General features: G+C 35.1%; 1 protein-coding gene across 6 annotated transcripts in view; it reads right to left on the bottom strand.

Annotated features, from left to right (window-relative positions):
- Window positions 1-27,572, bottom strand: part of GPC5 (glypican 5) — an 860,649-nt gene that overhangs the window by 435,600 nt on the left and 397,477 nt on the right. For all 6 annotated transcript variants that reach the window (XR_013174667.1, XM_077158527.1, XM_077158528.1 and 3 more), the window contains exon 4: window positions 12,650-12,783. Coding sequence is in view for 5 of the 6 variants with exons in the window: in XM_077158527.1 (XP_077014642.1) it covers window positions 12,650-12,783 (134 nt within the window). In the remaining variant the exon portion in view is untranslated. The remainder of the gene's footprint in view (window positions 1-12,649; window positions 12,784-27,572) is intronic.

The raw sequence follows: 27,572 nt of genomic DNA, 5'->3' as shown, positions 1-27,572 counted from the left end.
TCAAATGGAGCTTTTCTGTGTGGAATGTTTCAGGCCACATGTTTATTTAATGACATGTATTGATTTTTTATCCTTAAAATCAGTCCACACATAATACAAAATCCAAATTAAAAGCAGGGCCTTGCATACTATTTGAAAATTTCCATAGAACAAAGGTCAAATGTGCAGTTTGCTTGGTAATGGCCTGAGGCAAAATTAAGGTTAATATGGCACTAATGAGTAGGTTCAACCCTGTTAAGATGTCTAACCTCAGTTGTCAAGAAGTAGACATTTAAAATGTCAACCTCTTGCTTAGAAGACATGTTTAATTACATGTTTCCGGATAAGAACTATTTTCCCATGCTATTCTGAATCTATATTTAATCATTTAACTGTATTCTCATTTAAGTCTTCTACTTTACAAAATATTTTTTATTAATCTTTAGAATAGAAAAATGTTTATTTTACTCTAAAGCAATATTATTTTAATTGTAAATACTTAAAAATATAATTAAATGTATAGGGTTAGGTTTGCTAAAGTGAGAGTCAAACTCTATTTTCTTTGTCCTTTTCTATATAGACTTTGGGATACCTGGAGAGATGGGAGAAGAGGGAGAAGATATCACTGAAAAGCAATGCAATATATGGCACAAGACACATTTATCACGAACATAAAAGCGTTTGAAGCACACTGCATTCACATTTGATTAAATAAGAAAGACTATGTTCTCCTGAAGACTGACTCATAAAGTCTACTCTCTGAACCCCACATGAACCCCCTGCTCGTTACGGAAACCTGTGACTAAAGAGCAGCAACATTTTCAAAGAGGGTTTTTTCTACCTAAATGATTCCAGGTTTCCCCTCCTCCTAAGAAATCTTCTGAGGACTTGTTCATGTGGCATGATTTCCCCTTCATTAGAGGATTTACAGTACTTTCTCAACAAAATGACAGGGTTCAGATGAGTAGTGGGATGGTGAGCAACAGGGAAAATAATGGGAAAGAGAAACTGAAAGGAGCACTGAAAATATGCTAATATACTTAGAGATTGCTTGGGGAGGATTCTTTTCTTGACAAGGGTTGTGTGTTTAAACCCCGCTGGTGGGAATTTTATATTAGTCATGAGCTGGAAATTCATGGCTAACCAAACAAAGGATAGACACTTCCATTTCTCACTTTTCAATGACCCACAAAACCCAACATACTACCATTAAAAGTCCGGTAAAAATTAGCCTTTCTGAAGCAGTCTTCTCTAAAAAAGAATGATTTAAACCTGTTATCGAGCTAGGTTTTCAAAACTAACTCTAATATTGCTTTCCCAGTTTGTAAAAAATGTACCTGAAAAAGCACTTATTGTTCTGCATTAAAAATGACTTTCAACAAAGATGTTAACCCATTTGTGAAAATAAACACTGGACCAAGTGTTCAAGGCTTAAAACAAATCAAACAGTATTAAGAAAATCAACCAGTCATTACGGAAATGTATATAATGCCTCTACTTCCTACAGCTTTTTTTGTTTATTGTAATAAAAATTGTTTATTCAGTTCTTTTAGTTTAAGCAAGCATGATAGCTTTTCAATGAAAGAAAATGTCTAAGGCATGACAGGATGAAGACCAACAGCAAGATTGCATCAAATGGAATATTTGTAAAGGTAATGATTTCAATAGAGGTCACTCATGCAAAGAATCATTATTGAGTGTCGATGTATTCAGATTTAGCATTAATAGCTCAAATCTTGAACATTCCTCTCTTTTACAATAAGATAGTTTCTAAGGTTAATCATACTTTATCTATAAACATTTATAAAAGACTTTCAATTTAATGGTCTGCCAATGATTGGGCTTCTTTCTGCTTCCTTCCTTTCACCCCTTTTCACTATTCCAATCAGATGTTCCCTCATATCTCAGTTCACAAACCCATCTGATTGGTGGTCAATGTATGCCTGGTAGAAACTGTCCTTCCTTACATTTTCAGCTACTATAAATCTCTCAGTACTAGTACTTGTGGTCCTGGCCTGGTTTAAAGATAGGCTTTAGAATCAGTAAATCTATAATGAATAGAATTCAAAGAAAAGGAGACATTTCAGATTTTAATTTTATCCCTATTATTTTAGTAATTCTAATTTTGGAGGAAAAATGCTCTCATATGTAAAACATTATCCAGGTATTATTTTATTCCAAACTTTAAAAAATAGCATAGAATATTACTGACCAGGGTTGAGTAATGTAAAAAAATGACTACTCAAATGTGATATTTGAGTTATTTTCCACATTATGACTATTCATATCTGTGTTTGTTTACATAAAGCTTAGCTTATATTGGAAAATGTAGACAAACGAATTAAAGTAAACACTATAAACCCTTTGTGTCCACTTTTAAGAACCCATTCTCAGGATACCAAAGTTGCAATATTCCATACGTAACAAAAATTTTACTGAAGGAAGGTGAACCCAGCACAGCCAAAGAGCTGAAATGTATCATATTTTGAGAAGGAAGCTTGATCTTAAAGTTTGGACTTAACTTAAGCTTATATGGCATATGGGCCCAAACACTAAAGAATGCCCTGAGACGTCTTTCAAACTTTCATTTGTTGCACTTTAAAGCAGAAGGAACCTCACATGCTTCTAGGCACATAGTGAAACTGTATGACCTGGAAATGATTAAGCTGATTTGTGTTTTGAAGTGAATAATTAACAAAAGGAAAACAATGTCTCTATCAAATGATGAAATCAACTCTAGAAATACATTTCTTCTACTATTTGGAGGACAGGAATTGACAGCTTATCATTTCTGTTCAATATGCAACTGGATAAAAAGTATGACCATCTCTTGGTGCCGTCTGCTTCAATTTTCCTCTCATATGTATGCCTCTTTTAGAAGCTTCAGATGCCATTGATAAATTTAAAATGGTGGACATGTTTTCCTCAATGCAAAATAAAGCAAAAAAAGTGCTTTGGGAGCATTAGTGATCCTTCTGAACACTTTTGCTACTTCAGTAGAAGTAATAAGTTTCACTCATCATCCAGAATTTTATCCCACAGTCCTGAAAAAATTCTGAAATAAGTTTATGCATTCCTATAAAAAAATCATCAATTTCAACATGGCAGGACTTTGAATCTTCACCTCTTCAAAAAAACAAATTTAAAAATGAGTTGAATTTGAGGTTCTCAATTCTGCAGATCTTCACTGACTTTCGAAAGACAAATCATAGAACATTATCTCTTCTGAAAAAACAAAACAGGGCGGGCCGCGGTGGCTCAGCGGGCAAAGTGCTTGCCTGCTATGCCGGAGGACCTCGGTTCGATTCCCGGCCCCAGCCCATGTAACAAAAAACGGAAAAACAAAATACAATAAAACAAGAAAATGTTTAAAGATGTTTCCCTTTCTTCTATCCTTCCTTCCTTCTCTCTGTCTTTCCTTTATAAAAAAAAAAAAAAAAAAAAAAAAAAAAAAAAAAACAAAACTATACTCAGGGATAATAGGCATGAAGAGTTTCATTCACCATTTGGTTTGCTTCATGGAAGACTACTTTGAGCCATATAAATGAAGTACAACCCCCAAATCACCATTATAAACACAACTGGAAATTTCTAGATCATCTGGCAAAGCTATTACTTGGAAAGAGAAAATTCTGGGAGAACTTGAAAACCATCCAATTTAAAGGTCATTCTTCTTCTAGCTGGAAGAAAAATAAATCTTATTATTCATTTTTTAGTAAGAGATTAGGGAGAATTATTTTTACTCACAATAATTAGCATTTACAACCTCAATATTATAATTGTTGCAAATTAACTTGAGGAGAAAAACATCACAAAACATAAATGGGTCTTGAAGAGTTTAGGATAAATCTCATGCTTCCTGAGGTAAGCCTAGCCTTGTCTAAGCAAGCAAACTGAGACGCTAATTGCAGTCACTGGTATACACATAAGGGTTTTTATTTTTAAGTTTCAATAATTGTTACCATTAAAACAAAAAGTATCTGTTAGGTAAACAATTGAGCACAGAGCCACATCTAAGACCATTCACAATGTCAACTGCCAGTTACACAAAGTAGCTGAAGCCATGTCTCCTTTCAGCACAGGTAATGTTAGTTTAATTCCCATTGTTTAGACTTCGTTTAAGACAGTTCATGAAGTGGTGGTTCATTTACTTGTGAACATTTAGAGAAAAAGCAAAACTCATTCTTTAAAGACTTTTTACTTTTAATATTAATTTTAGGTGGAGCAAATCACTTTTTAACAAAATTTTGCATGAATTTGTTTATGAATTTTTTTTTCTCAGAAGTTCTCATCAGATTCTCAGTGGGATACGTGACCCCTCCAAAAGTCAGCAACCACTGGCCTAAACCTTTGCCATATGTTTCTCTGCCTTCTGGTATTTGCTCTTCCTGTGCGCCTGGTTTTTGACCCCCTGCCGGTCCTGATCTTCATGATTCATGTGGGTCATGACTCGGGCCTGCCTTGGAGCTCCTATTCCCTTGGTGCTGGCTCTGGTCTCCCCTGACCACTTATCTAAAGCCTTGCCTTAGCCTGCCCTGTTCTGGCTGTCCTCATTACCCTGCTTGCTAAGCACTGTTTTAAATTAAACAGAAATTTCCTCATTGAAGGGAACAGGGCCTTTATTTTAGTAAATCAAACCTTCACGTAATAAATAATAATGGCACCTCAAAGAAGCACTAACTTCCTTTTGGGAAATAAACTGCAAATTATTTTCTCTAGTACCATAAATGATATTACATTTTTCTGAAAGAGTTGACTTTGTCTGACCTATGGATATTTTCATCCAATAAATATTACCATACACAATTCATCATTAAGGCCAGTATATCAATACTGGTTTACGCCTATCAGTACACACATACACGCAAATACGAACACATCTAGATTTTTAAAAATTAATTTTGGTTCCACTAGTGAAGGATGGGATAGATAAGATTTGGCTTTTTAAGTGTTAAGCCAACTACATAGTATTAATTAGTTGTAGCTATCTTAGCAATACTCTTAAATATTATGAGTTCTTCCCTTAAAACAAATGTTTTTCCTATGTTTAATTAATTATTTTTAACTATATCATTGTGTTCCTTAGTGATCTACAGAGGAGCAATTTACTTTAATAGACAGTGACTTCATAAATCAGGATTATGCCCTATCTCATTATTGTCCCTAACCTATGCAATTTTAAGCATTCTCTGTAGCTCCTTATCGATGAATGAAATTGTTATTGTTGAAAGTGATAAATTATCACTCAAGTCAAGTTTCAATGACACTTCATAATAAAGTAGAAATGCCTGATGATGAACTATTCTCATTTAGTTCTGTCAAGAAAATTGAAAAACCAATTATATTTTGTTTCAGACATTAAAAATTTAGTATTTCTAAAAATTTTCAATTCCCCACCTTGACATTAAAATTCTCTCTGACATTATTTTTTTTTTAATTCAACACCAAAGCACTCCTAGGCATGTAGTCAGTCCCCTTACTTGTTGCATGATTAAATTGGAAGCTTGGCTAATTGAAATTCTTGCTGGAGAACAGATGGGACACTGATGTTGAGACTCTGTCTTAATTTATTGTCCTGGGGTTTTCCTCATTGCCCACTTAATTGGCATAGCCACACCACTTTGAAATAATAATGTACAGCTAATTATCACCAATTTAAGCTTTCTAATAGCTTATTCTTACCAGCTAACTTTAAGAAATCAGGCAGGGAAAGGAATGGCCATGGGGAAATCACCTTGTCTGTGCTGGTTGAGGCAGCTATCTGAGTGCAATGTTGTTTATAACTCTGCTGATATACTTTCTGCCAAAAAAAAAAAAAAAAAGCAAAAGAGCAATGCTTTGCTAAAGTGGTTAATGGAGAGGTAGCTCTTCCTGGCCTTCTCAACCTTTGGAGACCTTTGTAACTGGTATGAATCAATCACACAGAATCTTCAATTAGTTTATTATTAGCATGCTGTATAAACAGAAAAAATAGGGTAGACTGAATCAGCATTATTAGATCACTAAGATATAATGCAAAAGAATTCAACCCTATGGTTTAGCTCCCTTCTTTACCCTATACCAGCTAGAGAAAGACTGACATAGTCCTAGCACAACTCTTAGGTCCAGGGACATATTTCAATAAGTAAATTTTCTTTCTTCAAATGTTAGAAACAGAACAAAGAAAAAGAAAACTATTCAATGGAAAAGTTCTCTATGAAATAAATTCAGGGGAGGAAAGGGGGAGAACAATCACACAAAAGGGTTAGGAACTTGAGAATATAAAGAAAAATAGTCTATATTTAGGACAGGATACATATTTCTGCCTGAGTTTACATTTATTCTGTACTTATTTTTGACACCTTTTTCAAATCAGATGCCTCAGGTTGGATCCTCTACAAGCAGTGCCTAAGACAGGAATTTTGATACACATGTTTCATTGAGGGACAATTCTTAAAAGAAAGGGAACAAGAGAAGCAGGATAGGGGCAGAAGGAAGGAGGTAAGCAGGGATGTGCCTCAACTTTAGTCACATCCTAAAGAGAGTGTTAAAGTGTGAATTTCACCAAAGGTTCGGTCCCACCTTGAGGCAAGAGCCAAGTTTTTTTGTACCCCTCTGTCATCCAGTCATTGTCCATGATCTGCTATCAAGGGGTATAGCAAGTGGGAAACTGACCCCTTCCCCAGATGGATAGGACAGTGGTCTCCTATCACAATGAATAGTATTGATCTGTATAATTTATAGGATACATAGTTGAAAAAAGATAGTGAGTGACTTCTGAGGCTAGCTCATAAAATACATGGAAGCTTCTGTGTTGCTCTCTCTTGGATTGCTTGCCCTGAGGGAGGCGAGCTACAATGTTGTGGAAACACTCAAGCAATCCTACGAAGTCACCATGGCAAGAAACTGAGGCCTCTGGCCAACAGCCACTTGATTGAACCCATCTTGAAAGAAGATACTTCATTCCCAGTTGAGCCTTCAGTTGACTGCAGCCCTGGTTGACCTCTTGGCAGCAATCTCCCTAGAGATTATGAGCTAAAACCATGCAGCTAAACATCTCCCAAATTCTTAACCCACAGAAAATGACATAATAAATCTGTCACTTCTGCTACTAAGCTTTGAAATGATTTTGTTACATGGCAATAGAAAACTAATACGGAGGCTCCCATTTGCTGAGGAAAATTCCCTGGAGAATAGGGTAGCTGTGAATTAATGGCAGCTAACACACAGCATCCAGGAGACAAGGATGATTGCCAGGTAAAGAAGTGGGCAGAGCACCAGCAGCATCCATAACACTAGATATTTCTCATATTAAATTTGTTCCACTTAACTTTCCATACTACTCACACACAATGTCATGTCATCAACCTAATTATGTCTTGAACCTGAAAGCTCCAAGCTGGGTAAATTATTTAGAAGTCAACAACGGTTATATTAACATAATCACAAAAGAATTGTTTAAATACTGGAAGGTTGCATAATTTAAACTCTTACTCCATCAGAAAGAGCTGAAATGAGTTTTTTACGTCAGTGCACCAAATATTGAAAGAAATTTAAATAAAAACAATGTTATAAGATATACCAAGAAAGAAACTAAATCTAGAGTAACTATAACAACATATTTTTTAAAACTGTGATGTATTTATATTTATATAAATGCATTTATATTTCTTAGCAAACCGAATAGTATTTATCTTGATTTACATTGGCAAAGTCATTGATGTATTCTATAATTTCTATTTTTTCCGCTACTAGAGCAACTATATTAAGCTATAACTGAGCTTAAGTGTTAAACCATTAAATTCTTTAGTTCCATAATTTTCTTCTAATAGCTTTTATTTTGTTTAAATTTAGAGAAAGGTTTTTCTGCTATAGGTATTCTCATGGGACTCATAGTAGTAATTAAACAAAGATAACCCAAAACTTTCTTGGCATATAATGCTAATTTATAAATTCTGATTCAGGTGATATTTGTTTTTTCCCTTCACTTTTTAATGAATTGCACAAAGCAGTGTTTTTGTCAATAATCTGGATAGATAACAAAAAATGAAATTTTATTTTTTTCCTTCTCTGCATTTTTTATATCAACTTTCCTTTTGTTTGAATTAACATGTTAGAGTATGAAATCAAAACAAGTCAATAACTTTTGTTCCTGGCCAATTATATTTTATGTCCTACTGGCTAGTCACTACGTCTTCTACAAATTATAATTGATCTACTTTTGGCATATAATTGATCTCTTGACATACTGAATGAAAATTAGACATCATCAGCTCTGATGGAAATTTTGACTGAGTTTTAGCTTTTTTAAATTAGAAAAACAAGATTTAAAAACAACGTTTTTCATCTATACTTTAAGATAATATTGTGTGTGCATTTAGATGTATGTGTATACAAACACATACATATTCCTTCAGTTACAGAGAGATGAGTTAAGTATACCCCTAAATTCTAGGCATTATTTATATAATTTATCCATAAACATCCCCAACATTGTATATTTTACTTTCTTATTTTCCTTTTCATTTTGTAATTATCCACCCTTAAGTATTAATGTACTTAATTTAAGTTTTGCCTTATCCTTTCTTTGAAAAATATATAGTGATTTTATATATGTGTATATGTGCATGTGTATGTATTTAATTAATATAAGTGGTTTCATGTTATTGAGCTCATTCTATTTCATGCTTTTTTCTCTATAATCACAACCAATGACCTACTTTCAATCAATGTTCGTTGCTTCTGATTGCTGTACAATGTGCTGAAATATTACATTTTACTTTTCCATTTTTCTTGGTTATAGACGTAGAGTTTGCTTCTAACTTTCAGCTGTCACAATTATCCAAGAATTTGTCCTGTGGATATAAGCAAGAGTTTCTCTGGAACACATCTTAACAAATTAGACTGTAGTTTATACGGTATATGAGTGCCAAATTTTACCAGGTATAGCATGGTTCTTCCCAGACTAGCTATACCAGTATACTGTATGATAATCCACATAGAAAACCCAGCCCTATCAACAGACCAACTCTTAGAAATAGAGTTCAGCAAAGTAGTTATATAAAACCCTATAACACATCTTTGTCCAAATCAATCTATTTATCAATACAACTCCAAACAAAGCTCAACAAATAAATTATAAAATATATTTGCAGATATAAAGTACACATAATTCTCAAAAATAATTATGAAAAGCAAGAGCAAAGAAGGGGACCTACTTACCTGATAAGATTTTACAAAATCCTACAAGCAACAGCAATAATAACAATGATAATGATACTAGCAACAACATTAATAATAATAAAATAAAATTGGCAAAACAGAGAGATTCTTCTGTCTTCTTAACAGACAAAAGACCAGTGAAAATTTCATAGAGATCTTCGAAACAGGGTAAGATTCCTATGGGAACCTAAAATGAGTACCAGGTGGGAAAATTAATCATTAAGAAAAGTATAGATTGTTTTAGAACATGACTCAGTATTTGGAACATTTAAGCTTGAACCTACCTTCTAAGGTATGTAAAAATGCACTCTATATTAAAAACTTAATTTGAGAAACAAATTTATAATGCTAAAAGAAAAAAGTATACAAGAACATCGTTTTGAATTGGTGTGGGCAAGAAATTTTTAAACAAGTTACTCCAAGCATAATCATTAAAACCTTTGATATACTTGATAGCGAAATTAAGAATTTCAGTTTAACAAGGTCATTTGAGACAAAATTACTCATCAATGAACTTTTATTTACACTTAAATGAACTATTATCTTAGGAAATATTTGTAAAGTTTGAAATTGACAAGTGAATAATATATATTGAACATAAAAAGAACTCCTACAAATAAATACAATAAATAAAAGAGAAGTCTAGTAAGAATCCTAGCTAACAGAATAAAGGAAACTCGGGTGAAACAGAAAAAAAGTACAGGAAATAGTAAAAGTTTTAAAAGCTATATCAATATTGTTAGAATGAGAAGAGAATATACTTCATCCATGAAACAAGAATGGAATGTGAATTTAAAGTAAAAAAAAGTTTTTAAATCCCTAGAAGTTAAGGATATAAAAAGAAATCTCACTTTATTTACCACAATAGATTCAAAATCTGTCACCGAGACCCTGTTCACAGCCCCACAGTACCTGAACTGAAGGAAAGCTGAGCTCCCTTGAGAAAGACCCTTGCATCGGTACAGCAGTTACGTATCTTCCTCCACATCCTCCCTAAAGGGGCCTGTAGCTATTTTGCTTTCCAGGAATTATTAGACATGCTCCTTCCCAGCAGTCAAAATGGGTCATAAAAAGTGTGATGAAAATTGAATTTGGGCCTCAATATGTCTCATATTGGGTCCAGTGAGCCCACACACCCACCCTGTGTTTACTTCACATTTCCGAATGCATACTTGGAACAGACATAATCACACCTTGTAGAACACCCACAATGATACTCAAAATCATGGAGTGAGGGCTACTACGATATGGTACCCAAACTGAAATCACTAAACTTCTTCTCCCCCCTCCCACACACAAAATCATAAAATAAAAGACTATCATATCTCTCTGGAGAATTTCTGAGATTAGGGCCAATCAAAGATGAAAAGTGCAGTGTTGATGATTCCTAATACTTCACCGCTTATCTCACCTGATTAGTTGGTCTGTGCAACCTGAAAAGGATTTAAAGAATGTTTGCATTATCATAAACATAGTCAGAAGGTGACCCCATTTACAGATGCTGTTTTGGATGAGGCAGTTTTATTAGAGCAAATCAAAATCTGTCCTGACACCTACTATTCAGCTAATGATTTGGCAAATGTGTTGTATAGAGAGTTCTATAGAAGAATTGCAATATAGGAATCAAGGTTTTGGAATAAAGCCGTGCCTTCTTTTGTGGCAAATTGTTTGGTTTGTCTTGTAATAGGGTCCTGGTAGAAACTACATACTCAACTATGAAGTACTGACTGACTATACAACCTGAGATGTTCCAGATAAACTAGTTATCTGATCCGCCAGGTCATAAGAACGGATTTGTATAGAAGCAATATATATTCAAGTGGAATTGATCTACTGGAAATCAGCTTCAAGCAGATGGGAAAAGCACAAGTAAGATGCTCAAAAAAGTAGTCCAAAAGGCATCTATTCTTGCTATATTGCCACACTTACTTCAATTATAACTTGTAACCTCATAGGAAATGATAGTTGATAAAGGATAAATAAAATTCAAGTCTGACTTATGCATAAGTCTGCACATTACATAGGCAACAACCAGAAGTGGAAAACCACTGCAATCAAGCCGCATTCTAGAGTGACAGTAAACAATAAAAAATAGTGTGAAAATTAAATGTCCCAGTGGGTACAAGCATGGTCCAGATCTAGACTGATTCAAGGACAATGACTAGTGATGGCTGGCTAGTTAGGGACATAGAAAAAATTTAGACTGATAACAAGGACCTTCATTTAATGGTCAAGATGGATACCTATATGAGGTACTCATATGAGCTCCTATTGTTCCTGAGTCATTTAGTAATGTTTCACCTACATTGGCTTGGTTTTCATAGTGAATAAATAAGTTGTGGGCTGTGTTTTGTTTCCTTTTCCCAAAAATAAAATAAGTTGCCTTGGTGGTGAAACACATGTGACCTTTAAGAATGTAATATCTTCTTTAACTGGATTTTATTTTTAAGAATAGTCCTAGCCAAAGCATACTGAGTCTTCAAATGGAAGAAGTGAATGATTATTATGTGTTTGGAGGGGGAAAAAAGGCTATGCTATATTCAGTTGATATACTAATTATTTTTCACTGTAGCAAATAGCCTGTAGTAGCCCAGATTCAGAGCTCTTTCTCCAAAGTAAAGAAAGAGCTTTTAGATCATAGAGAATAAAGCTATGTAAAATATTGAATTATCTGTAAGGTAATTTTAGCGATAATTATTTGAATTAGTAAGTGAATGCAAGATTCTGAATTTCAGTTCAACAAATATTGACTGACAATCTAGCATTTTCCAGCATTGACATATACTAGTCAGACAAACCAAAAAATTAAATTAGTAAGCTCCTCGAATTTGAGGAGTTTTCTTTATATTCATTTCCCTTAATCACTGATTATCAAGCAAAAGAACACTAATGAAGGCTATAATTTAGCATGTGAAATAATGATAGGCATAGTGGAAGAAATATGAATTGACAGAAGCAAGACACTCAAAGCCTATCATTCGAATCAACAAATATCCCAAGACCTCATGTTAACTATAGACTTTTTAGCTAACCATTTTTTTAACACACGTATATAACATGCAGGAATATTTATCACAGCATGTATGCTCTTTCTATTTTGTACTATCCAATATGATAATGACTAGACCCAAGTGGAATTAATTCCAAGTGGAATTAAAATTAGTCAAAAATAAATTAAATAAAAAAATTAATTCCTCAGTCACACCAGCCAAATTTCAAGTGCTCACACGTGCCTAGTGGCTCCCATATTATTATAGAAAATCTCCATTATCCCAGAGAATATTCTTGGTTGCAGAAGTTGAATCCATCTTTCTAATTAATGGAATAGGAGGAGCCACTGATTCCTAAAGTTAATGAACCTTGATTTTTTTTTCTTCAATAGTGTATTTCAGCTAATAATATATTCTATTCTGTAAAATTATTGGCTTTCTTGTTTTTTTTCTTTCTGGTTGTAAAACAAATGTCTTACTTTCTCCTGTTGGCAAGTGTCTCTTCACCATTTCTTGTAGTGATCTTTATTCCCTGCTTCTCTTTGCTCCAATCAAAAGAACAACGGGGTGTCTGTGTAGGTGTTCTGACTGGACGGCCACAAATCTTATTTACCTTTTAAATTGAAAACATCAAAAGACAGTTAGAAACTATGCTCCAGACTTTTTGAGAATGTAATGTTTTAGAAGCAAAAACAATAACAATATTAATCTTTAATACAGAAGCTTATCCATTTGTCAAAACGAAAGAATCAAACTCTTTATCTAAAATGACAATCATGAGAAATTGGTGCCATCTGTATTTATATATTTTACATGAGTGCATGTACAAAATATATGAATGAAAATACATGAAAAATTAGTCAGAGATATAAATTAAAAATTGGCCTGTGTGTATAAACAAGACTAGTCAAAGCAGATACAATTTATGGTTTCTATTTATATGTATGGCTAAGCACATATTTATACTGATTTTGAAAATGAAATCATTTGCAGTCGAATGGTCTTGTTCTAAATAGTTCTAAAGTCAAAAGTAAAAATCTTCTTAGTTCTCTTTTTAATGTACTTAGAAATGAAATAAAATATTTAGTATAAAGATTCATATTTGCTATTAGTTTTAAGTCTTCTTCTTCAAACTGGTTTGAACTCCAGGATGTTATATTAGTCTTCTTTTATATACTTTGTTCAAGTGGAAAATTAATTGATTTTCAAAAAATTACTTATTTTCCAAAGGTCTGTGTTTAATTTCAATGGATATCTCTGAAACAATAAGCATGTATTTGAACACATGATCATGTGAATCATCAAAAATGACATATTATTATTCATAAACTTAAAAAGGCATGGTAGTTAATTCATTAAAAAAAATTGCCTGAAATTAGGATGCTTTCATTCTCATCTCATTTTTCGTCCTTTTTTAGTTTTGAGACCTTGAAAGAAGTGACAGAAATTCTTTGAACTTTATTTTCTAATACAGAAGATGAAGTTAAGTTAATTATTCCTAGGTTCTCTCCAAATTCTAAATTTCTTTGATTTTCTGTACAGTGGGTAATAAGAAGTATGCACCAATTCATTGATTTTACCCATATTCATTCTGCTTTTAATATATGCAATGCACCTGTATTACCTGCTTTAAGAGATAAAAGATGAGAACATGAATTTTCTCCTACAGGAGCATACAATTTGGAAGGAAAACAACATTCCTCCTAAACATAAAAATGAAAGTTGTATAGCTCAAAAAAGTGGGCTGACAAGGTATCTAGATGTCTAGAAGTACGTAGGATTATATCTAGTTTGGGTTGAGAGATAAAGGACAGCACAAAAAACTTCCCAGACATATTTACATGAGATTTTTGAGCACGTGTTTGTTAGGCCTGAATATAACAAGGTTTATTTCAATTCAACCAAACTGTAAATGAACAAATATTTGATGTACTCATATTATGTTAGATTCTAGAGATACAAATAAGAATACAGTATGGGCCCTTTCACACAGTTAAGAAAATAAACAGACATGTAAAGTAGCAATTGCAAGATATCATGAAAAGAGGACCTATAGAAACATGCAAAGTAAGAACAGTCTAACAGATGCAAAGAAAAATGACAGATTAACTCTTTGGGGTGTTCAGGGAAGAACATCAGGAGATGATGTCTAAGCCATGTCTTAAAGAATAAACTAGGAGTTTTCAGGTGGACAGAATAGGGATGAATACTCTAGGAGATAGTAGAAAAAGATTTATACAGCAGCTTAACATGTTCATACAGAAGAAGAAATAATGGTGTATGAAAGTGGTTTAATAAGAGATAATGCTGGCATGATATACATGAAAATGCCATGATATGGTTTGGATACCAAGGTAAAGAACATGCCATAGCACATGGAGTATATTTGAAAGATTCCAAGCATGAATTGGTAGCGTAAGATTTCCAGTAGAGAAAAATCAATATGACAGCAATATGGAAGGAAAGAGAAAAAATAAGCTCTTTCAGTGAATCAACTGAAAATGTTAGGGCCCAAACAAATATTAGAAGCAGTGAAAAGGAAAACCAGATTCACGAAACCAAAGAAGGTCTAAATAAATGGAAGGATATTCTGGAAGACGAATTGGAAAAGTAAATATCATTATGATTTCAATTCTAAAAAAATGATTTACAGATTCAAGGTAATACAAATCAAATTTTCAACAGTCTACTTTTCAGAAATAATAAAGCCAATCATCAAATTTATTTGGAAGGTACCTTGAGAAAGAAGACCAAAGTTGGAGGATGTGTACTTCCTGACTTTAAAGCTTATTACAAAGCTATAGAGTTTAAACAGCATGGTACTGGCATAGGGATAGATATACTGATCAACAGAATCGAATTGAGAGTTCAGAAATAGACCATTACATCTATGGTCAATGGATTTTTGAATAGTCTACCAAAGCCACTTAACTGGGACAAAATAGTCTCTTTAATAAATAGTGCTGGGAAAACTGGATATCCATATTCAAAAGGATGAAAGAGGATCCGATCTCACACCTTACACAAAAATTAACTCAAATTGTATCAAAGACCTAAATATAAGAGCCAGGTTCATAGGAGAAAATGTAGGGAAGCATCTTCAAGATCCTGTGGTAGGTGGTGGTTTCTTAGACTTTAAGTCAAAGCACAAAACCACAAACAACAAGAGGAAACATAGATAAATGGGACTGTCTCAAAATTAAATACTTTCATGCTTCAAAGGATTTTGTCAAGAAATTTAAAAGGCAGCCTACTTAATGGTAGAAAATATTTGAAAACCACATACCTGATAAGGATTGAATACCCAAAATATTTAAAGAAGTTTTACAACTCAACAATAAAAAGACAAGCAGCTCGATTAGAAATAGGCAAATACATTGAACAGACATTTTTTTTCCAAACAGGAAATACAAATGACTAAAAAGCACAGGAAAAGCTACTCAACATCACTAGCTAGTATGGAAACGCAAGTCAAAACCACAATGAGATTGTTTCACACCTACTAGAATGGCCTTGATAAAAAGAGAGAACCACAAAAATTGGACAGGATGTGGAGAAATAGAATACTTATTTCACTGCTGGTAGGGATGTAAAATGGTGCAGCCACTGTGGAATACAGTGTGGCGGTTTCTCAGGAAGATAAGTATTAGAAATGCTACATAAAAAATTAAAAGTAGGGATGTGAGAAGACATTTGCACACCAATGTTCATAGCAACATTATTCACAATTGCTAAAAGATGGAAACAACCCAACTGTCCATCAATCAATGGATGGATAAACAAAATGTGGTGTATACATATGATGGAACATTATTCAGCTCTAAGAAAGAATGCAATCCTGATGCAGCAACAATAGGGTTGAACTTTGAGAACATTATATACAGTGAAATAAGCTAGATACAAAAGAACAATATTTGTATGGTATGGACTAATTATAATGAGCAAACTCAAGGAGCTAAAATTTAGGTATAGGTTACTAGGAGATAGAATGAGGTAGAGAATGGAGAGCTGATGCTTAATTTGTACAGAATTTTTAATATAAAGTTTGAAAATGGATAGAGGTGATGATAATATATTATTGTGAGTGTAATTAACATGGCTGAATCATGGATGTGATTATGATTGAAAGGGGAAGTTTTAGGGTTGTGTATGTCACTAGAAGGAAAGTTAGAGTATAAAACAGGGAGGGGACTGTATAATATACTGAATCTGCTGTGAATGATAACTGTTGTAAATAATGAAAATATCAGAATGTTCTTTCATGAACTAGAACAAATGTATGTCACTATTATAAATATTAATAGTAGAGTGGCATATTGGAAAAATAATGTAAACTAAGGACTATCATTAACAGTAATACTGTAATATTCTTTCATCAATTGTAACAAAGGTTCTGTACCAATGCTAACAGTTACAGGATTTTCAGTAATGGGAGGGAGTGAGTACAAGGTGTATAGGATTTTTTTTTTTGAAGCAATGAAAATGTTCTCAATTTGATTGTGGTGATGAATGCACAACTCTTTTAATATACCAATAGTCATTAATCGTATACTTTGGATGGATTGTATGATGTGTGAATAAAACTGCTTAAAATAAGAAGCAGAACAAAAGATGTAGAGGAGGGAGAAATAGTAGCATATATAATGTTGGCATAACAAAAATAATAATGAAAGACATGGGAAAACTCTTGAGAGAGGTAGATGCTCAAAATCATGGGACTAGTGTAGAAAATGGATAAAAATATGGTTTTCCTGAAAAGAAGTAATAAAGTGTGATGGTTAAAAAAAAAAAACATTTAAAGGATAGATTGGAGATGAATTTGCAAGGGTTTTAATGCCAGGCTAATAAGCTTAATTTATTAGACAGAAGCTAGAGATCGCAGTTGAATGGAAAAGTAAAACAGAAGAACAGAATTCAGGAAATAAATTTTGCAGCATACTCTAAGTTGAACTATAGAGAGAAAACTATGGAATGCAAGGAAACTGTTAATAGACTGCTGAAGTAATCCTGAGGAAATTTCTAAACTATAGTAGTGACAGAGCCCAAGAAGAGAAGGATTCATATGTTACAGATAGAAGAGAAATAAAATCGAGGGCATGGCAGTGACTGAAAGGGAGAAGTCAGGGAAGTGGAAGACCAAGGTGTCAAAAAGATCAAAGTGGATTTTCAATTCCTGAAGCTTAAAAACAGTGATAGTGAAGTGGAAGTATATTAGCAAGGTGTTAAAATACTCAAAGAAAGACGGAAGGTGTTCTAGTTTGCTGGCTGATGGAATGCAATTTACCAGAAATGGAATGGCTTTTAAAAGGGGGAATTTAATGAGTTGCTAGTTTACAGTTGTAAGGCTGAGAAAATGTCTCAATTAAAACAAGTCTACAGACACGTCCAATCAAAGGCATCCAGAGAAAGATACCTTGGTTCAAGAAGGCTGATGAAGTTCAGGGTTTCTCTCTCAAGTGGTAGGGCATATAGTGAACACAGAGTTTCTCTCTCATCTGCAAAGGCACATGGTGAACATGGCATCATCTACTAGCTTCTTCTCCTGGCTTCCTGTTTCATGAAGCTCCTTGGAAGGCATTTTCCTTCTTCATCTCCAAAGGCCGCTGGCTGGTGTACTCTGCTTCTTCTGGCTATGTCGTTCTGCTCTGCTTTCTCTGAATCTCCCATTCTCCAAAACATTTCCTCTTTTATAGGACTCCAATAAACCAATCAAGACCCACCCAAATGGGTGGAGACATGTCATCGCCTAATCCAGTTTAACAGCCATTCTTGACTAAATTACCTCATCCAGGGAGATGATCTGATTACAGTTTCAAACACACAGTATTGAATAGGGACTACTTCACCTTTATGAAATGGGATTTTGATCAAAAACATGGCTTTTCTTGGGGGCATACATTCTTTCAAACCAGCACATTCCACCCTCTGGCCCCTAAAAATGATGTTTTTCCCATATACAAAATACATTAATTTCATAACAATATCAGAAACTCTTAAACCATTTCAGTAGCAATACAAATGAAATACAAAGTTAGAAATAGTACAAACTCCTATCAAAGTTAGTTACAGGCATGATTTGTTCTAAGGCAAAGTTGTCTGGCTCTGGACCTATAAAAACTCAAAACAAGTTATTTGCTGCCAACATACAAAGGAGGACCAGTCATAGGATACATATACCCATTTCCATAGGGAGGAAAGAACACAGGGGTCACCAGACCCATACAGTTTCAAAAACCCACAGGGCAAAATCCATTAGATTTCAAAGTCTGAGAATCATTTATCCTTGGGGCTTCTGAAAGTGGCAGCCCCACCCTTTCCAAGGGCCCACACAGAGGCCTGCCTCTCTTTGAATGCAACCTTGGGGGACTTTGGGGAGATCATCTTTCTCTAGGTTCCACCCCCTCCAAGCATCGGGGCTGCATCCAGGCTCTCTGCCATCTTCGGGGCAAACACTCAACCCCTCCATATGGTGGCCAGACTCTCCAAACCCCAAGGAATGTGCTTCACTCTCTCCAAGGCCTGAGGTGGCATGACTCTTCCACTGTAACCAGGTGGAAGGCCCATTCTCTGCATTTGGGGAAAACTCACCCTCTCCATGGGCTTGGGTGGGTCCACTCTCAGCCTGAGGCTTCTTGACTTCAGACCTCAGCCTCCATGGTTTCAACTCTGAAGTTATTTTTCCTCCAATGTGTCCCTTCTCTGAACCCCTCAGTTCAGAACGGCAGCAGCTCTGTTTATACAGGTCCCACAGCACTCTCATTGGCTTTCTCTGCAGTAGCCTCGGATCATGCCCATCAGACATAAGGAGTTTCCACAAATCCTTCCTGGATAGCTCCAGGCTTAGGAAGCTTCCAGGATAGCTTCCTGGATGTCCAATCCTGGCTTTCTCTGAAATGGCTGACTGATTCCATCATCACATGGAGCACTATTCTCTGGGGTCTCCCTTCCTAGAAGTCCAGAATTTTCCAGAACATCAACTTCTGGTTTCTTTGTACCCAAGCGTTCAGTTTTCAGCTTATCACTTTCCTGTAACCTTTCACTATAAGCTGCAAGGAGAAACCAGGCTACACTTTTGACATTTAATTTAGAGATCTCTTCTGGTAAATATCCAAGTTCATGGCTTTTAAAATCTGCCTTCCAGCCAAAGCCACGAGTCAACTTTGCCAGATTATCTGCCATTTTAAAACAAGGGTCACCTTCCTTCCAGTCTTTAATGACACATGTTTCATTTCTAAGACTTTATCAGAAGTGTCTTTAGAGCCCACATTTCTACCAATAGTCTCTCCAAAACATTCTAGGCCTTCTCTATTAAGCTTTTCACAAGTCTGCCAGAATCTCCCCTTTATCCATTTAAAAAGCTGTTCCAACATGTTTGGTATTTACAAACTGCAGCAGCACCCCACTCCTGGTACCAAAATCTGTTCTAGTTTGCTAGCTGCAGAATGCAATATACCAGAAACAGAATGGCCTTTAAAAAGGGGGATTTAATAAGTTGCTAGTTTACAGTTCTAAGGCCAAGAAAATGTCCCAATTAAAACAAGTCTATAGAAATGTCCAACCAAAGGCATCCATCCAAGGAAAGATACCTTGGTTCAGGAAGGCTGATGAAGTTCAGGGTTTCTCTCTTAAGTGAGAAGGCACATGACAAGCACAGTCAGGGCTTCTCTCTCAGCTGGAAGGGTATATGGTGAACATGGTCAGGGTTCCTCTCTCATCTGGAAGGGCACATGGTGAACACAGCATCATCTGCTAGCTTCTTCTCATGGCTTCCTGTTTCATGAAGCTCCCCGAGAGGCATATTCCTTCTTCATCTCCAAAGGCCACTGGCTCATGGACTCTCTGCTTCATGGTGCTGCAGCATTCTCTGCTCTCTCTGAATCTCCCACTGTCCATAATGTTTCCTCTTTTATAGGACTCCAATAAACCAGTCAAGAACCACCCAAATGGGTGGAGACATGTCGTCACCTAATCCAGTTTAACAGCCACTCTTTACTAAATCACATCATCCAGGGAGATGATCTGATTACAGTTTCAAACACACAGTGTTGAATAGGGACTACTCCACTTTTATGAAATGGGACTTTGATCAAAAACATGGCTTTTCTAGGGGGCACACTTCCTTTCAAACCAGCGCAGAAGGTATCTTCTTCATCAGTGGCTCCTGGCAATAAGGACCAAAAAAAAAAGAAGGTATAAATTGATGATAGAAATTTCAAGAATGAGATTGTTCAGTTATTAGAGGGAATTTTGAAATAAAGGAGCAGAGGGAAAGGAAAATAAACTCTGAAATCAGAGCCCCATGTATTAAGCCATAAGGCTCTAGACAAATTAAGGAATCTCTCTGAATTTCAGTTTTCTCATCCTTGAAACTTGAGAAAATAAAACTACTTTGTAGTTGAGTTAAGGAAAATCTTATCTTATCCTACCTTTCCCATGTTGGCCCTAAAACCATAATCTGCTACTGAACATGATTCCTAGCAATACAGATGGACAGTTGAGAAATACCAGGTTCATAAGATCTTTATCTGTATTACCATCTTAAATTTTTTTTACAAAAGCAACAAAAAAATGCACTAGCCATTGACTTAAAAGGTATTTTTTTAATGTATCCAAAGATAAAAGTATATACAGTGGGTGGGCCAGGGTGGCTCAGCAGGCAGAGTCTTCACCTGCCATGCTGGAGACCTGGGTTCGATTCCCAGTGCCTGCCCATGCAAAAAAAAAAAAAAGGTATATACAACAGATTCTAAAAAATACAAATAATGCTCAAAGACCTTATATGTTTTTTACTTGTTATCAGGGAGCTGTACTTCACACTTTATCGAAAGGGAATAGAAAACCATTTGTTATCATGACATTAGCCTGTCACCTCTTTCCCCTGAGCTGAGCCGACTAGGTGGCACCTTTCAATACTAACACCTCTTGCTACTGAAAAAATTCCTCACACTTACTTTGACAATTTTTCATCGCTGACTTATACTGCAATTTCCTCCTTATCCTCCTCCCTGTTCTCTACTATTCTCCTCTGCAATTTGTCTGAAGTGTCTCAGAAACAATTGTTTTCCCCCCCAACACTGATCTGCTCCAGTTTGACATCCCATCACTGGCTTCCCACCGATTTTCAAGTTTCCATCCCACCTTGAAATGACTTTTAGTTGCTCCTGACCCATATCACTTCTCCTACTTGATCGAGTATTTGTTTCAGCAACTCCTAGGCACTTAGTTTTAACAAAAACTTTCCCCATTCTCCCCATTATATTTTGTGTGTAGTATCTTGGCACTACACACAAAATATAACCTACTGTTAGAATTTCTGTCCATTCACTCAATTTATTCAAATCTTTGATTATTAAAAGTTTTTTTTTACCGATAATCCCAAAATACTTTATAAAAAAAATCTTAACCGGTCTACTTTCGTTGACTCACATAAGCAGAGCCTCCACTTTTTTTTGCAGTAGCCCTTTTAATGTTTATTAAGAATAATACAAATTGAAAAACAAAGACTATGCATTTATTAATATATAGTGAATATTTATTAAGCATCACTGGTTCAGAAGATGAGGTAAAAGCAGACTTCCCACTGTCTTGTATGTAAAGGGTAACTAATTGCTTTTCTTAAGTCCACTCTTATGAAGCCTGGTATTAAAATGAAGGATGACAAACAGAAATTAGATAAAGAATTTCCCTGCAAGCATATTTGAAGACAACAACAACAACAATAATAGATAAAATTAGAAACAGGGTAGTTTGGAGCAAATGTGTTGTACTCCACTGTATTAAAAAAATTACTTTTAAACCATCAGTAAGAAATAAATTATTGACAATTTTTCCATTTGTAACAACAACTTTGAGTTTATGTATTTTTGTCTTTCCAAGTTCCCTTGATTCATAGGAGTAATCTGCAGAAGAGATAGGTAGTGTTAGGAGTAAAATCCACAACCTCAGCTTTATTCTGTGACAGCAAAACTAGAAGAGGAAGTTATGACAGAATCGTTAAGATTCAGGTTCATAGGTTCAAATGTCATTTTCCAGACTATTAGGATATATTAGTGATTAATGAGCAAAGGAATAGAATTATCAGAGCACTTGTTTAGGAAGATTCATCTGGCAAGGTGGTTGAGAACCAAAAGATCATTCAAATAGATGAGATGAGAGAATTAGAGAATAAAGTCATAAAGAACCAGTGAAACCATAGAGGAAAGAAAGCATAAGCATTTTTTTTTTATCATGGAATCAGTAAGTTTTGACTAGTAGTTGATTCACTATAAGAGGTGAGAATGAAGGAGGAGTAAAAGATGTTAGTGGTTTTGAACCTATGCAACCAGAGTGAACATAGAGCCAATAACTGAAATGTGGAAGTTAGAAAAAAGAACAAGGTTTTTTTTTTATTTATCTGTTCATTGGCATAGGTAACGAATTCTGTTTTATAACTTTAATTTTGATAATTTCTAAAAGGCAGTTCTAAATGTTGGATTGGAGATAAAGAGAAAGTGAATGATTAGTCACTGTGTAGAGTCAATAGAGAATTAACATCATGAATATGGATGAAATAATAACGGAAGTAAAAGATTAATAGAATATAAAGAAGATTCATGAGGAAAATTTTTCAGAGGAAGTGGAGGAAAGTAGAATCCGATAATATACAAAAGAAGAAGTGATGGAAAAGATGTAAAGCATGAAGTCAGATATGAGGGTCTCAGTATAGTTAAGAGAGATGATAATGGCTTTGTTAAAGGTTGTCTATAAGAACTGAGATCCTGCTGGAATAAGCATGCATTTTGAAGATGCAGGCAGCAAGTCTTAAGGATAGATTAACAGTGGTTTCAAGAATGATTTCTATCATTCTTTCCAGATGCAACTGGGCAAATGGAAGTGACACTAAGAAAGATAAAGAAAACTACCGGAATAATGGATTTGAGGGGAAAACTCATGCTTTGGACATGTTTGGTTTATATGACTATTATTTACCGAAGTGTAGCTGTCTGGTAGTCCACCAGATATATGAGATGAAAACTTAGACAAGATACATAAATGTGAGAGTCAATGCATATACATGGAATGAATATAGATGGAGGAGAGTGCTATGGACTGGTACCTGGGGTACTCTGATACTCAGATATTGATAAAAGGAGTTAAAAGCTGAAAAAAGATTCTGAAAAAAGCTTTCAGAGAAGGAGAAAACGTAGTAAATGGGTTTTATCTCAAAAAAAACAAAAGAAGAAAATGTTTTTAAGAAGGAGGAAATATTCAAATACTGCTCCCCCAAAAAAACTACTGACAGTTCAAGTAAGATGAGGACTGAAAATTAACAATTGGATCTTATGAGGAAAAAAAAAAAGGACACTTACGAAAACAAATTTCAATGAAGAATGGGGTAGAGAGCATAATGATCAGTAAATTACAAGAGATAAGGGGAAATAACAAATCAGAAACTGGGAACACACACATTTTCAGGCAATTTGGAGGAAAGAAGAAGAACTTTATTTGGCAGAGCCTAGAGAAGGTATGGAGTCAAGAAAATTTCCATTTTGGTTTGTTTTTACTTGTTTAAGGACATTAGATATTATTACATGATCGTATGCCTAATGGTAGAAATCCTGTTTCTGATAACTATTTCAGAGCAAGAAAGACAGCATTCTTCATCAACTGCAGGGAGAAATGTGGCTTAAATAAATAACCTGAATGTAAACACATTTACTTCTGCAATTAACCATAGCTGATTAGAATTTTGGCAAATGCCCTAGAAATGCTAAATCATAGATTGTAGATTGTTTAAGGATGGAGGTAAGGGTGTAAGAAATAAGTTGGGGGTATTTAATGTATTTATTTCCACAAATACATTGAAATTTTATAAGATAATTATTGGATTAGAAATACAAGTATAAGTGAGCTGAAGTGATAGTAAGTCATGATAATAATGTAAGATGCTTGGATAGCATATTTTCAAAATGGTCCAGATATTGGTGATGGATTTGGGGAGTCAGGGAAGGATTAGAGATACAGTCAGATTATGGGATATGCAGATTGACTAATCATTTTGAATGAACTGAGAGTCTAAGACTTCTGATGGTGACCAATGTTAATGGGAAAGCAAGGCATAATGGGGTTCATCTGGGGAGTCAGAGACCACATATTTAAAGACCTGGAAGTAGTAAAGGGTTAAGGCATCTGGAAGCATCCAGGGAGAACAGTCAAGCCCCTGGTGGCAGGATGCGGAAAGCTGTCTCATGGAGCAAGTGGCAATCTCAGGTTTTAGGAGAAAATACACTGTGTGACCTGAAGAAAATCACTTATCAGCTCTGCTCATCATCTGACATTTGTAAAATGGAGATACCTAATGCACAGTGCATCTCTGGGGACTTTATGAAATTCTGTAAATGTAGGGATTTATTTTCTCTTTAAACTATGTGAAGGATCATTAATACTGACAATTAAAACAAGTATAATGCATTTTTCAAATCTCTAACTCCTTTTCTTTAAGGAGTGAAAGAGATAGGAGTTTTAATTATGAAACAATTATATATATATATATATATATATATATATATATATATATATATATATATATATATAATAGCATGGTTACTTCAATGCAATAAACTTATGTCTCAATAAAGTTCAAGTTGTATGCCAAATAAATGGTAATAGCAGTGAGCTGTACAGGAGTACAGAGAAATCACTGTGAACCTGGCATTCCAGGGAAGGTTTTAGATAAACCTCAAATCACAGAATCATTGGTGAAGGGAAAAGAGAGGAAGCTTGGGGTGGATGGATATAAGAAAGAATTCTAAAGAGGGTACGTTAACTTGATTATGCTGAGTTAATTTGTTCAATTATGTTTCTCAATATGCACTCTGGGAAAAGAAGTATATTTTCCTCCGTGTGACCACAGGGCATTGGGACATTTTAAACCCCATGAGTTAGCTTGAAAATTCACAAACAGTTGGGCTCTGCCACAAAAGAAAATGGTCAGCCAGTACGAACTCAATACTGAGAGGGTAAGATACCACAGGGAAGCAAAGAAAAGCAATCGGGAATAAAGATAAAGAATGGGGAGACTGAAAAGCTAAGTAAATATTCCTTGATATCTAAAACCAAAATTTATCATTAAATGTATCAGATGGAGTAAGAACCCTAAATTGAAACAGTGAATATTTTAAAAAACAGATCACTAAAACTAAAAAGAAAAGTGCGGGTCACAGTGGCTCAGCAGGCAGAGTTCTTGCCTGCCATACGGGAGACCCAGGCTTGTTTCCTCGTGCCTGGCCATGCAAGAAAAAAAGAAAAGAGAGTAAATCAAAACAGATATATTTCTCCCTACCATTTCAAAGCTAAAAATGCATGAAAATGATTTAGAAATGCTATCAGATAGAGGTTTAAAATGTTCAAACAAATGCTGCTCTGCTTTCATCAGGTCTTTTGAATTTTCGATTCTCTTTCCCTGCACTAGAATTTATATCATCCTAGAGTGGGCTTCCATCAGCTTTTCCTTAGGCAAATACAAGAGTTTCCCTGCTAAGTGACTTTGTAACTGATTCTATGAGCTCTAATCTATCCAGTCTCCAAGAGCATACTGCATGCAGTTCCAATCATGCTGCTTCTCTAATCCAGAGCATTTAGTGGTTCCTCCCCTCTCTGAATGAGTACAAACCAAAGCATTTCACGTGATATGGCAGTTGAACCTGGAAATTTCCCAGCACTTGCCTCTAAACACTGTATGCTTCAGCTAAATTGGGTTATTCAAAGTTACCAGACTTGCCCTGTACTTTTCAGTATTCATACCATTCTTCTTTTCTGCTTGCCTAAATATTATCATCTTTCAGGTTCAATAAAAATATCACCTGTGAAATTAAGTCACGCTCGCTCTCTTAACTTGAGGTCATTCATGCACCTTCCAAGCATTGAGTTTGTACAACTCCAATAACATTTGTCCTGCTGCAGTTTGGAGCATAGCAGAGGATATATTTTTCTTCGGTTTTGTTTTCATTTGTTCCTTATACCCTTCAATCTGGTAGTTTCCAAGCTGCCATGACAATGCCACAAATTGGTTGCCTTCAAAAATTTGAATTCATTGTCTCACAGTTTTAGAGGATAGGAAGTTTGCTTTCTAACTCTCAGCTCTGGTGCTGACTTACTGGAAATCCTTGGGGTTCCTTGGCTTTCCTGTCACATGGTGATGCCCTCTCATTTATCCTTGCTCTTCTATTTCCTCTGACCTACAGCTTCTAGCCCCTCCCTGTGGCTTTCTCTTTGTAAGGCCTCAAGTAATCAGGCTGGAGGTCTTAACCTTATGAGGTTAAGATGCACCCTCATTCAACTGGGCAATAACTAAGCTGAAAATAATGACTTCAAGAGGTCCTATTTCAATGGACTCATATCCAAAGGGGCCCAGATTAAGAGAAAGCTTAAATTAGGGTATATAATCCAACCTACCACAATACATTCCCACCTAGAGCAAATGAAATAATATTTTCCTTCTCAATTCTCTCATTTGTTGGAAAGAATCAAAGGATAACTCAGGGAATAACTCAAATAACCATTCAATACAGTGTCCGAAGTATACCATTGTCATCCAGTTTATCATGCTGAAAAGAGATCATCTTTCCTGCCTTTTTGTTTGTCACATCCACTGATCTATATCTAACATTCCATAACATTCATGCGTTAGAAAATCGCACAGTTAAAGGAGTAAACAGAGAAGCTGCAGACTGATAAAATCATTGAAACATATTTCACGGACACATGCTTATTATTCAGAATAACTGAAGAATTAAGAAAAAAAAACAATGCAATGGAAAAAATTTGTGGGCAAAGGATATGCATAGGTCATAGGAAAAAATATAAATGGAATTGAACATAAGAAAGCTGGTCAATATCAGTTCTTACCTGTGATATAAAAATATAATTTTTGCTCACATAATTAGGATATATTATAAAGGTAGACACTACCAATTATTAGCAAAGATGTGGTAAACAGTTGATCTCCACTGTTACTATGAGTGTATACTTCTACACTCACTATTGTGGGGAAAGGAGGGCGCAGATTTGATAGTTTCTGTTAATTTTTAAAGTGTACACTCTAAACAAGCCAGAATCAATATAACGGTAGCACATCTAGAGCAGAAACTACACTATAAAAAAAGTAGGCATAGGGCAGGCCACGGTGGCACAGCAGGCAAGAATGCTTGCTTGTTATGCCAGAGGACCTGGGTTCGAATCCTAGTGGCCACCCATGTTAAAAAAAAAAGGTAGGCAAGTACCCAGTATGGACAAAAAGTCTTTATTTTTAGAGTGCAAAATAATGTCCATCATTCTTCAATGACTACATAATCACAGTATATTGTGATTTTAATACTAGGCAGCCATTAAAGAAAACTATCATCAAGAAATATTATAAGTGAA

The sequence above is a fragment of the Tamandua tetradactyla genome, chromosome 4 (assembly GCF_023851605.1).
Source record: "Tamandua tetradactyla isolate mTamTet1 chromosome 4, mTamTet1.pri, whole genome shotgun sequence".
NCBI classification, from domain to species: Eukaryota; Metazoa; Chordata; class Mammalia; order Pilosa; family Myrmecophagidae; genus Tamandua; species Tamandua tetradactyla.
This window is presented reverse-complemented; position numbering and strand designations above follow the sequence as displayed.